The sequence below is a fragment of the Thunnus maccoyii genome, chromosome 11 (genome assembly GCF_910596095.1).
Source record: "Thunnus maccoyii chromosome 11, fThuMac1.1, whole genome shotgun sequence".
Lineage (NCBI taxonomy): Eukaryota > Metazoa > Chordata > Actinopteri > Scombriformes > Scombridae > Thunnus > Thunnus maccoyii.
The window spans coordinates 29,622,742-29,636,677 of NC_056543.1; the positions used below are offsets into that span (position 1 = coordinate 29,622,742).

At 39.3% G+C, this 13,936-nt stretch overlaps 1 protein-coding gene across 4 annotated transcripts in view; it reads right to left on the reverse strand.

Moving 5' to 3' along the window:
• Window positions 1-13,936, reverse strand: part of LOC121906627 (mitogen-activated protein kinase kinase kinase kinase 4-like) — a 95,307-nt gene that overhangs the window by 49,082 nt on the left and 32,289 nt on the right. For all 4 annotated transcript variants that reach the window (XM_042425568.1, XM_042425572.1, XM_042425569.1 and 1 more), the window contains exon 3: window positions 2,239-2,295. In XM_042425568.1, the coding sequence (XP_042281502.1) occupies window positions 2,239-2,295 (57 nt within the window). The remainder of the gene's footprint in view (window positions 1-2,238; window positions 2,296-13,936) is intronic.

Below are 13,936 nucleotides of genomic sequence, written 5' to 3' on the forward strand. Positions count from 1 at the left end.
TAACATGCATAAACTAACCTGCTGATACCTGCTGAGCATCAGCATGTTAACATTGTCACTGTGAGCATGTTATGATGTTAGCATTTAGTACAGCCTCACAGATCAGCTAGCATGGCTGTAGACTCTTCTTCTTTAAATTTGCCACCTAAACTTTCCTTTAATATACTCAACGAAGGTGGAAAATCATTTAAGCAGTATTTAAACAATTATGAGCTGCTAAAACCTCCCATAGAAATCCACACTGATGAAATTCTCTCAGCAATTAGCAGGTCCTAAAGGCAGGGAGATGGATCACATGACTAATCAATACCCAATATATGATTTATAACGCCCACAGGTGTCTGAAGGAAATTTCTCAGATGTTCCTTCTTTCCTTCCTTTCTGTGCAAACGAATCCACACAGATTATGTTTAATAATGTGGTTTGGCTTGATCACCAAGGAGCAGACTGGATATCAGCTGTGACTGTTCAAATTCCTATAATTTAATTAGTTACTGTAGTGGATCTTTAACAAGACCGTCACTCCCTGAGAAATCAAATATAAAGTGCTTTTCTTTAACAGACCTGGCTGTCACTATCCTTGTATCATTTGTTTGTACTGACTTATAAGATGTAAATGGTTTTTTTTTAATGGATTGATTCCCTGACAGACTCAAACTGCTGTGGTCATTCTTTCCTTAAGGGGTATGTCAGAGTGCAGCCGTAGGGAAACCATGACGGGTGTGAAAAGGGCAAAAGAGTGCAGAGGAGGCGAATATTCAGTAGTCTAAAAATAAAATGCAGCCCTGAGGAAGAAAACCAAACACTGCTCAAAGTAGCCTATGCTTCCAACATCAACTTTATCAACTTTCTCAAAAAGATGATTGTTTTTTTTAACACAGAAGTGATTTTACTTACAGAAGAGGTGTTAAATTCATAATCTCAGGACATACTCAGGAACACAACACAACATACTCAGGAATACTGAGACCAACTGTAGTCCTGTGAATTTCTCACCATGTTGTACTGTAATGCTTTGAGCACCTCAGCATCAATTACAGGAGGTATCTTTGACACATGGAGCATTTTAGTACATCTCTGTAATTCTGGATGGTAATTACAGCAACATCTTGTTCTAACTGGCTATAACCCGAGTGACCAATTATCTTACATACCCTGTCTTATAAACAGGATTTTACATGAATCATTTAAAGCTAAAACCAGTGGGGTCCAGTACAATCCTCTTCAGTTACTCAGATTAAAAGGATTTTTGTGTGATTGTCTTGATGATGCACTCATTCCTCTTCTGGGTGGGAAATGTTATGAGTGACCTCAAAGGTTTGTTTGTGAAAATTTTTCCTCAGTGTCTCATCCAGTTAAGCGTTCAATGATGAGCAACGCAAAAGGCAGGAAGGAAGCACTCGCTAAATATCATCAGCATCACTGTAGTTGAGACATAGTTTTATCAGACATTTCTGAATGTACACACACACACGCACACACACACACACACACACACACACACAGAGAGAGAAACGCAGGCAGCAATTGCACAGACAGAAAAATCCTCTGGGTCCTTACTCAACTTTGTTAAAGCTGGCGAGGAAGCACCCATGGGCTCAAATACAAACAAACACACACACACACACACACACACACACACACACACACAGTCTTCAGTTTAAGACTATTGGCTTAACTGCCCTCAGGAAATTGAAAATCTGTTCAAACACAAACCTGAAAACCTGAAAATGATGACAATTTTTGGAGAGAAAACACTGAGATTAGGCATTAAGGAGCCAATGGGAGGGAGGGGGGCCTCCTCTTGAAACTGTTTGTTTTGGTGTTATATTTAAGGCTTGAGTAAAGAATTTGTAATGATTTAGGACGTCAGATGCAATGAAACAAAATTTGGGATCAATTCCAAATGTGCACAAGCTGCTCTTTTGCAGCAGTATGAGTCTGCTAACTGTTACAGCTGCAGCCGCTGTATTAGTCTCACCTCATGAATGTTTCATGCATCATGCTATACAGTATTACAACTGCAAGTATTGAAGTGGAAATATTTTAATACAGCTATGTAAAATTAAATAGGAACATCTCTCCAAAAGGTTTTGCTTTATTTGCTTCAATTATGAAAGAAAAGAGAAGCTTTCTCACATTCAACAGAATTCAACAGCCCTGCAGTCCAGCAGCAGAGGCTACACTGCAGACAATGACAACGAAATATATATCGAGTATTAATTAGAGTTTACTGACCTCTGTGACATCCATGACCTTAATGGCCGCCAGTTGTCCCGTCTTGACATGTCGACCCTGGAGGAAAAAAACAGAAGAAAGAAGAGGTGAGTCATTTAACAATCCATGTGTCTATTGTTCAAATATCAATAGCTCAGTAACAGGACAATTAAAACTGTAATATGGCAATAACAATGGATTTTTTCTAGCTTTGGTGAAAGCAGCCTAAATGAGCAATTTACAACACAGACAAGAGCATGGCTGTGCACATTGTTAGTGGGATAAAAACAGAGCTTCCCAGACGGTAGTTTCATAGGCTGAGTAAACATACAGGGTGATTCAGTTGAGTCATAAAAACAAAAAAACACATTCATAGCAAGTTATTTGCCTCTACAATAGAGCGGAGAATCTCATGTGCTGTTCTAAACCCTGAGCGTGTGAGAACAGACTGAACACACTGTTTTCTATGTGGAAAACAGGAATAGGATGTGAACCAAGACAAGGGGCAGAAATAAGTAGTATGATACATACAATATGTGTGTAACTAGCCTGAAGCTGTACAATTTTGTGTGCATAATAATCCCATTTATTCATTCAGGTTTCTTCTAATTTCAGAGCAAATGTGACAACATACATGCGTGAGAGGCTAACTTTGGCCTGTGGCCATATTACAATCACACAACTGCCATTTCTAAGGTTTTGTCATAAATGTTAGATTGTAAATAACAGGTAGCATGTTTCTAGGGTATTTCCCTCAAATTAGCTACATCCAACAGGAAGGTTAATGCTAACAGTTATTAATGTTTGCTAAAAAGAGCCTAAAGCTGAGCAGAATAATCCCATTTTTGTTAAATTCAACCGAAATAAAAAAAAGTAAAAGCAAGATGCAAGATGACATACATGAGGGTGTAAATGAGCTAGAAAGAAGCTTTATGCTAGCAGATTTACGTGACAGAGGTTAACTAGCATGCAGCCATTTTGTTTGTATAATAGTTATATATGCACTTTTTATGTGAACTCCAGAAAAAAACATCTTAAGTTGGGAAGAGTGCCATGCAGGACACAATATTTTTTTTCCCAGGAAGGTGAAGTCATGACCTGCCCTACTCTGCCTCTGATTGGCTTACCCTGATATTCTTACCCTAACCCTGACCAATCTCACTCCTCATGCCTAAACCTAAGGAGCTACAATGAGTCGTAAGCTAATATCAACTTAGAGTGTCAGGGGATTTTTTTTTCTACCATTCAGCAATATATAGATCATTTAATTCAAGTGTTTCTTGTTTAAACTCCAGACAAAAATGACTAAGAATATGTAAAAAAAAAAAAAAAAGAGGCAGAATTGTATACACAATGCACAAAAATAAGCCTAAATACAAATCAGTGTTAGCTCCAGCTATATCCCAAAATATAAAAATGGAGGCAAATGCAGCCAATGTGATGTTTCAGTGAAAACCTACACACAATTTTAGTATCTTACCACCACAGCACACATAATTCCAGCAAACATTGAGAAAATGTATTGCAAAATACCATTAACCTTTAGCATGACCACTTGTATGGGTAAACTCAGACTGTTGAAATGTCATGTTAGCTTTGGCTGAACTTTATAAGGTGTTGGGCTCATAGTGGAGAGCTAACGCTGCAGGGTCAGTATGAAAAGGAGAAGAATTACTGACTTCAGTAATTACAGACCTACTGTTCAAAAAACACCAGGGGAAGATGTAACAATACCCACAATAGACACCGTATGCTAACAGTACCGTCAGTGAGAAGCTAACTAACCTGCAACCATATTGTGGTTGTTATATACTCTTTATAAGGGTTTATTTTTGCAAAGAGAAACGAGACAACAGAGAACAAATGGAAAGGATACAGTATGACACATCTTTTGAACACAGTAAGAGTACAGACATACTGCTGTTAAAGCGCACTTTTCTTGACAACAAGACCGGAATGTAAAGTTACATTTGTGAGTTAACAACAGTCAAATGTTTTCACAGACAGAGGAAAAATAAAGAGGACTTAAATAGAGAGCAAGTGTGTGTGTGTGTGCATGCATCTGTCTCTGTGTAAGTCTTTGCAATCCTTTGTGTTTGCATCATATATGTAGCGTACGTCTGTGCATGTGTGTCTGAACCACTACATGATCAAGTTTCCTTTGTGTGAAACAAGACTGCGACACCTGAGCCACCGGCCCCCGTCCCTGAATGAGTTGGCTCAGTCCACAGGCTGAGTGATGAGAGATTAACCCATTTTGCTTTAGCCGAAGGGGACGTGTGAATGTGTGTGTGTGTGGAGGTGGGGTTGGCGAAAAGGTCAAGGCTGATTGAGAGAGCAAACTGCAAAGACGACAAGGAAGCAAATCTCTGCGGGTGCCCAACTGTGGGAACTTATAGTATGTGAAAAAGAACGAGGGGGACAATATTGTAAAAAAAAAAAAAAAAAACATGAGAGAATGAACTAAATAAAAGACAAAACCCATGATGTAACACCCAGGCAGAGAATGAAAGAAATTGTGGAAATGTTGCTTACCCAATAAGCTTCAATTCTTATGATCACAAGAATATTACTTTTTGACCACAGGGGGAAAACAAATTTTGTCTTGTGATCACAGGAAAATTATTTATAATCTAAACATAATAAGAGACTGCTTTCTTGTGGTCATGTAAAAATTATCTCATAAGCATCTTAAACAGTGTAATACTGTAAGCAAAACTCTGAATCTGGCAGTAGTGTGCAAGGGAGATGAACGTTCATACTGTTGCTCGAGGGAGGGAGGGAGAGAGGGAGGGAGAAGAGCAAATACAAAACAAAGTGCAGATGGGCTAATGTTACATTGAACCATATCAGCCATAAAACACAAAAGGAGCGACGGTTAAGGGAGAGGACAAACTGGAACGAAGGGGAGAGGGAAGGAAAGATAAACAAAGCAATTTCAGTGTGGAGAGGAGACCGCAAATAACAAGCGATAACAGAATACCTTGGTGAGATAGCCATTTTAAAAACTAGGCAAGGAAAAGGCCTATTACAACAACAAAATGCGTATTTGTATGTGTGAACAGTATACAGTCAGCACTTTTTTGAACAGCCATTCAATTGCAAAACCACAATTGGAGAAACTGCTTTTGCAATGATGTGTGTATGTGTGTCTGTGTGTGTGTGTGTGTGTGTGTGTGAGTGCCTGAGGGTCTTTACGACTACTATTGACATGATTAGCCATCATTATGTATGCTGCAACATTAAAGTGAAGCAGACTAATCTGGTACCTTTATCTGGTAAAAGTGAGCAACTGAGTAAGGTTGAGGCGTCATAGCATTTTATCAATCTGCTTATTGAAAACAAGTTATTTCAAGTCCTTTGTTAAATTGATTTAGACTTTCTTTTAAGTTCCAAAAGTTCCCAATAACTCAATATGAAACTTAAAGACTCATAAACTGAAATTGCCAATGAATAGTTTTTACACAAACTCTGAATCAGATGATTACATGTAATGTGAGTTAAAAGGGTTGCTCAGATTGATGAATCCAGTGAAGCATCACCCAACTCAGCAGCACAACTCACAGCTCACTGTTGTTGGTTTTATTACAAGTTTGCTGTTTGGTTCAGTCTCATGCTCTCATTAGCCTGAGGCAGCCTTTTTCAGCAAACAAGCCCTGATAAAAACTCCACTGTACACTACCTAGCTGGTGAAGAAAAATGAGCATTTAGCAGCTAAAGAGATAGATATTTCTCAAGAGTTGGCAGAGACCAGAACTAAAAGGAGATTGAATATTGGATTAACATTCATTGGGTGGACACAAACACAACTCCAAATGCTAATGTTGCTACATGTCTGCTAGATGTGTAGATAGTCAATAGTTTGCTAACTTGGTAGCCATAACAACTTTTATAAGGTGAAAATATGCATGTAAGCCTGTTTTGGAGTACTTCTGAGCCCAAGAGGCGCCAAAAAACAGTAACGTATTGTGCACTATTTTGGCTAACTGAGAACATGACTGTTTTGTTCATCGCTCTATGCTGCTATAAAAGATAATTTGTGTACTTTACCAACTTGGAGCTACATCCAAATTGACCTGAAGCTCAATCCTACATCTGGTCAAAATCTTCTTCTGTGGAGAATTCATAGAAATGTAGTGAACTATTGTGTGTACGTGTGCGTGTGTGTGTGTGTGTGTTTTAAGTATGCGGTGGTTGTGTGCTTTTCAGCCACAGCAGGCTAACACATGCCGGCCTCCATCAGCCTCCATTAAACTCCAGCATCCATCATACTGTAGCACTGCTGAGTAATCTGTTTCTAACTCACGCCACACACACACACACACACACACACACACACACACACACACACACACACACACACACACACACACACACACACACACACACACACACACACACACACACACAGATGGTATCTCTGACGTACTCACCACTTACATTCACACACACAAGAAATTTATGAACCCAAACATTTCCCCTGGCTTACTGTCTGCTCAGTCTGACCCAGCTCTCGGTTTGAGAATTTGAATTTTCATTTCCTTGATGACGGCCTGTTTAGCAGTGCGTGTGTGTGTGTGTGTGTGTGTGTGTGTGTGTGTGTGTGTGTGTGTGCTGGGAATGTGTGGAGGGAAGGTACCGATATGTTTCAGCTGATGATGCAGTTTTGTGATAGCTTAAGAATGTGTGTTAATTGGATTTATTCATCACAACACACACACATACACACACTCTTCACATTACTCACACACACTCACCACGAGGCTAGCTAACATACTGTATAGGAGCTGCTGTATGGCCACCAGTGATGTCATGACAAACACTGATGAATGAACATCTTTACACACATTCACAGACAGATGTGTCTCTTTCCTTCCTGAGGTTTAGATTGAGAAGAGTCCTTGAAGTAAAAACAAACCACTCGTGACTGGCATCCAACTAATGTGTGTCTGTGTATAAAGTTGAAAGTGTCTGACAGTCTTGTCTTTGTGTTTGACTTTTTATAGGAGAGCTTCAGTGTGATTCGATTTTTCTTAAATTATAAACAGTTCTCATGTGTCTGTATGCGTGCGCGTGTCTGAGTGTATGCGTCTCCTCTCCGTGTGAGAAAGGTGACCTCAGAACACAAACAGACTGTAATAATTACAAAATCCCCCCAACCGCCAATGCACTCAGACAGGCGCACAACGGTTAATAGATGACATCATCTTCTCTGGTTCTTTTGTTCAGAAAAGACACACACACACACACACCTGGCCAATATGGACACATAAAAGAGAGGACAAAGACAGAGGGACGGGCAGTCTGTCAGAAGAGCAGAAATTATTCAGCTGCCGTAGCTTTTAGTTGTTTCAAGGAAGATTCCAGGTTGTTTTTCTAAAACATGGGTTTTAATTTCACAGTGCTACTCATTATTTCTATCAACAATAACATTTAACTCACCAAGTTAATAACTAAGATCTGGAGACATCACTCAGTGTCCAACAGGGCGGGAAGACGGGCATTCAGACTATCGCAGGTTGTAAACAAACCATTAGTTTAGCCATATTTTATCTAAACCAACATTGCGGTCAGAAACCTTCAAAGATAAATTTGAGGTGTCACAAGATGATTAATAGCACAAAACTGCTTCTACAACATAAACTATTATTTGGAGGTGAAACAGAAACTGACTGCACCTTAAATGTTGGTAAAAATCATGTAATCATATAAATGCATAGCAAAACTCACACACAGTACTGAACGACAGTAAGTATGAGAAGCCAAAGTTGAGCCAGGAAGTCAGTCTGTAAAATCTAATTTCAAATGTTTCAAGGGAACAGAGTGTGTAGTCATTTTCACATTTTCCTTTTATTCTCTTCCAAATATGTTTTGATAAAACTAGAAGTTGTTTGCAACCAGTTAGACAGTCTGAATGCTAATTTTCCTGTCTTGGTGGACTGCTTGTAGCAATGCAACTGTATAACCAAACCATTAATTTTACTAATATCTAAGCCATGTCCATGGATTTTCACCACATTTGATATTAAGATAGATTAGGTATCTTCCTAATGGGAAATTAAGCATTTAAATCAATGTGATAAACTTCCCGTCCACACTAAGCCAAAAAATGATTTTCCCCAGTTAAAATCTGGTGACAAATTCAGACCTCAGGAGTTTCATGTCTCCTGAACAGCAGATACTGACTCACGAGTGATGAGTGAACCTCAAATGACTCCTCAACTCTTCCACCTCAACCACTCTCAACCACTCTCAACCACGGTCACTGAAGCCACATTACATGATTTATAGTAAATCATATAAAAGTCATCATGGAAATAAAAGCATCTGTACTTCTATTACACTACATCAGCATGACTGCTATTTCGAAGATCTAAGAGATTTAAAATTTCAATAAATCCGTCATTGAACTTTTTTTTCAAAGACCCTTTATAACCATGAATATAGATAATGCAGTTATTGAAACTCTGTTAAAACTTCCCAGCTGACTCCATGCTCCGTTCAAACATGATGTAATCCTTTCGTCATCCGACTCTCCCATGACTAGCACCATGATCCATCTCCACCATCCTTGGTCAAGTCTTTGTGTGGGATGTCTGGACCAGAATTTCTCTTATCATAGAAAAGCCTGGAGGGCCTGGGAGGTAAGAGGCCAACTGTGTTGGTTTCAGTGCAGAGTTTTCAGGCTCACATGCTCACCACATTTTTCAGACGCCCTCAAGGCAAGTTAAAATTTGTGGGAAAAGCTTTGTCTGAGAAGAAAATGAACCCTTACATTTGGGCTCATGGCCATGGTTACTGTATTTATCTTTATATTTAGCAAAGATTCAATAAACATTATACTCTTGTCAGGCTAGAAACAGCATTTAGTCCACCGTGGGAGACCAATACTCCCACCATGGACTAAATGTCCAAATGTTTGTGAAATGATTTCAGTGTAAGCAGCACATAAACCTTAACAATACTCCACCTATGTGTCCATCATTATCCAAAATTTGTAACAGAAAAGTACTGTTCAAATCAAAGACCTTCGTTTTAAATTCATTTTTGTCAATGGACCCATTGTGTCAGCAGTATTTTAAATTAAGGATTAAACAAATATGACTTATTTCAATATATGTACAAAGACAATAAATTCATTTTCCAGGTTGATGCATCTCCATCCCATTATAGACAGTAAGCAGTTGATCATATATCAGTATAACTAATAAATGGATGTGAGCCTAAAAAAAAGTCTTAACCAAAGCACAGAGCAAACTAATGCTCAGTCAGCAGACTCTGAGCTTGAAAAGGTCACATGTGTAGCTGCTGATGAACCGATTCACTTTGGGAGCATTTTACTTTGCAGACCCTGCTTTGGTTTTAGGGCTTTTCTGACTCACCCGTCTCCTCCCTCAGCAGCCAACACTCACTTTAATCAGCTGCTGTTTGCCAACACTGCCGGTCTGTCGCTCCCCACAGACCACCAGCTCAACTGATGTCATTTAGTTTTGTTTTTTTTTTACACTCACATTTATCATCAACTGCTGACTGGAGATTTTTATTTAGCTGAGCTGGCCAGGTGAACATTTAATGAATTAGTCTGAGAGTTAAAGGTACAATATTTAATAATTATTGTCTAATAATATCTGTGAAAAACTTTGACCACAATGAAGACAACTGGCTGAAAACCGCATTTCCCATCAGCCCTGTTGCTTTGTGTCCAAAAACATGTTGGAACATAACAAAAATTTAACAAGCTAATTAGCCTACAATTAAATCCTTAAACCTCATTTTATATGAATAACCTCCAATCTGGATCGATTGCTTTTGATACTTGAGGCATTTTGGATACATAAATTAAACACATTATCACCACATGGACTGAATGAAGAGCTAGACTTGAGTAGTTTCATTGCAAGCTAAGTTTAACTGTTATTATTTAGCGTTGATCCAATTTGTTGGAAGTTATAGTGGAACATTATTTTGTTTGTTCGTTTGGCTTGATTGGTTTGTTTGATTTAACCACAAGATTGTGCCATAAGGTAACAGGTAACAATACAGGTGACACAGATGATGGTTCGATTACTGAATGATGTAAATTATGAAGCCTTGTGTGATATTTAAAAATGTATAAAAAGTGGTTTTCAACTCATTATTCCTGTTGGGCCCCTGATGGAGGCGTAGTTGAAACATTGGACTTTGATTCAGCACAATGCTGTTTGAATAAAGAAGAAGTTGATGAAACTAGCAAGTCTATGTACGCTCCTCCTCCTTCAAAGAGTGAAATATTGGACTCAAATTCCTCAAGTGGCCAGATCCACAACTCCAAATGAACGCTAATGTTGCTCCATGTCGACTGAATGTGTAAGTAGACAACTGTTACCAACCTTTTCAGGTGATAACATGTCAATGTTGTGTTTATATCTTGTCCCCCAAGTGGCCAATAAATATATGAATAAGGCTTTGAAATTAATGAATGAAACAATTTTTCAATCTGCCAGACGTCACCAGAAGCTCTACACGCGTTGACTCTGGATTAATGCACAGTCTTCCTTTTTTGTGCTGTAAAGCAATTAAAGCACAGATGCTGAGAGTCTGCGCAGTTAAGATCTTATTTGTTTATGGTAATGATATGCTACTGTCTCTAGATAAATACTGGTGGTAAAATACTACACGCTAGACCTTTAACCAACGCTCACCAGCCTCTAACGTGCTGCCTGTGGCACATTTGCAACCATTTGTTTACATGCTGACAGCTTTACAGGCTCTTCTTACAAAAACACATTTGCAACAACTTGAAATAATAAAATCATAACGACAGTAATTGAGCCTAAACAAGATCAACACATCCTACATTTAGAAAAGCCTCAGTCACGTCCTGACCACCTTTAAAGCTTCCTTCACTCTGATCACCCTTCTCTCCAATCAGAACCCATCAAGGAAGCAGACAACAGTTTTAATGAGGTCCCTTACTCAGACGACTGGGAGCTGACCCCAGAGTTCATAAGGTATACCCCCCGCCCCATGTTCCTTCAGCTGCTGTGACCTTTGACCTTAAGCTTTGAGGGGGAAGGGATGAGAGGAGTGATCTGGGTTTCTCATTAAAGTGGAAGAGACAGAAGCAGAACTTCAGTGCTGATCTGTGGTCAGTTTCCTTGCTTCATGTTGAGGGGATCAGAGAAAAGTCTGATTTGTTGTGCAGTAAACTAGTGTTTTGCAACAATGAAAATAAGATCCAATAAACCAGAATTATCCTTTAATGTGCCAACACTGAACTGCAGATTGTTTCAGCACGTTTTTGTTGGGCTTTTTATGCCTTTTTTTGAAAGTGGACACTAGAAAGGGGGACAATGACATGCAACAAAGTCCCCCCTCCGTAATCAAACCTGCCAATCACGCTACATGACAGCACTAGTTGATACTTTATTTCCATGTTCATATTCTCATTTTCCTGCTCTGCTTTCTCACTTTTGTCACTGCAGTGTCGCCACAGAAGACAATTAAACTCAATTAAATGTTGGCCAGCAACACCTCGCAGTGACATTCCTCTCCTCCTACTTGTTAAACATATATATTTTTGGTACGGTTCTTTTCTTTTCAAGGCCTTGAAATCTTTTTTCCATACTTTTCCAGGCTGCTGCCAGAAAACACGGGGAGTCTGGGGAAAGACGGTAAGTGGGATGAGCAAAGATGAGCAGGAGAACAAGGAGAGGAAGGAGGTTGAGTGTCAGAGGGTTTAAAGAGGAGGAGGAAGAAGAAGCTGGGACGACAATATGAGTGTACGTATGTGTGTATGTGTGTATGTGTGTGTGTGTGTGTGTGTGTGTGTGTGTGTGGAAGATGGAAGCCAGATAGGACTAAGACGAGGGAAGAAGGGAACTGCATGACTTCCCCCCAAGGAAATGCCAGGGGAGTGGAGTCATCCTGGACCAACACACACACACACACGCACACACACACACACACACACACACACGAGAAGAGAGTTTCTCACGCATATATGTGCCATCTTAAACAGGTAATATATAGTTTCACATAATAATCTGTTATCAACACAACCACATAGTTCGTATATAGACTAAATCTGGACAAATGCCCAGCTCTGTTGTGTGGTGTGTGTGTATGTGTGTGTGTGTGTGTGTGTGTGGTTGTGTGTGATTTTTGGGACAAGGAGTTCTTTATTGCACCCCTCTGGGTTTTGGGGCATACGTAGACAAGGAGCCAGGTGCAAGCTTTGGTAAACACACTCACATTCACACACACACACATAGGCACACACACACTTCCTATTTCTGCAGCTCAGCAAGTGTGAAAACTATCCCGCTAACAAGTCTTTATTGATTGAACCAATGATGCGAGTAGTTATGAAAATGCCGCAAATCATGGTTGTAATGATTGGATTCCACGCCTCGGGGTGTTTTCACATGCTGAACAGCATATGTAAGCGGCACACACACATAGAGAAAAACAAAAAGTGACATGGTCCAGAGGAGGAATTCAAATATTTCTGGCTCCAGATGAGCAGACAGACAGCTGTTGCTGCTGCTGCTGCTGAACTCTCTGTACATCCTGTCACACATCAGAAACAACAACAGCAAAGGCAGCGTGTCTAAGTTACAACCAGTTACGCAGACTCTGCAGTATCATCTGATATTCACTATAAAAAAACACTTAACTTTATTGTTGGGTGATAAAGAGCCTGCAGAAATGGCCTCATTGATTGGAATTACCCCAATCTTTCTCTTTTTCAAGAGGCCATATTGCAGGGAGTCAATTTTCCTCCATTTATCTTGTGTGTTTCTTAGAAAGAGTCAGCACATGGTCGTCACGCAAGCGGTTTGCAGGCACAAACGGCTGTTAGCCATCAAAAACAATTCCACTAGTCAGACAGAAAATAGCGACTATATTTCTACCAGTTCTGGGATAAATCTAGTACTGTAACTAACCATTATTTCCACTAGACTGAGAAAGCTACTCATTGGTTGTGAATGTGCAGGTTCATGGACATGGACACAGAGAGATACTAGTGCAGAGTTAGCTGAAATAAAATAATCATCATCAACACAACTGAATCTATGAAGTTAAGTTATCACACATTTAACCACCCCTGCAGCTCCTACAGAGTCGCTAATTCGCTGCTGATGCATCATTGGCTGCATGGTATGACGTGACACCACGCAGACAAACAAGACACGTGATTTATGCTGATGTGCTGCTTTCTGACAACACATGCAAGAAAACACAGTTAATGTAAAAAGCTTGTAGTGTTGTCAAGTTTAACAGTGATCCCTGAGCAAGAATGTAGCTGCCTTTTATTTTTTAATCAAGAGAGACAACAGTTTTATAAAAAAAATTGAGGAATTAGGAGTGACAGTGAATACAGTATAAATATCCTCAAGAAAAAGAGCTGTTAGTATGTCTTTGAGGCTTTATGGTGTTTACAGTTGGACTATGGTAATAAATGTGGATTTCATATCTCTTTTTTTAGCCTCAGGGGGTTAAAGTATGTCAGTGAAGATAAAAAATAAGGAACAACCTTCAGTTCAATAAAACACAACACTGACTATGGTCTGAAAAGTTACCATAACATTAAATCAACACCTTATCTGGCATAACGTGAACGAAACCAAATCAAAAAGCCTGTAAAAATTTTATTTTTATTTTTCCAAATTCAAATAAACTTTACTGAGAGTTTAATGGGAAAGAGTGGAAGCGGTTAAGTTCAAGGCACATTTTA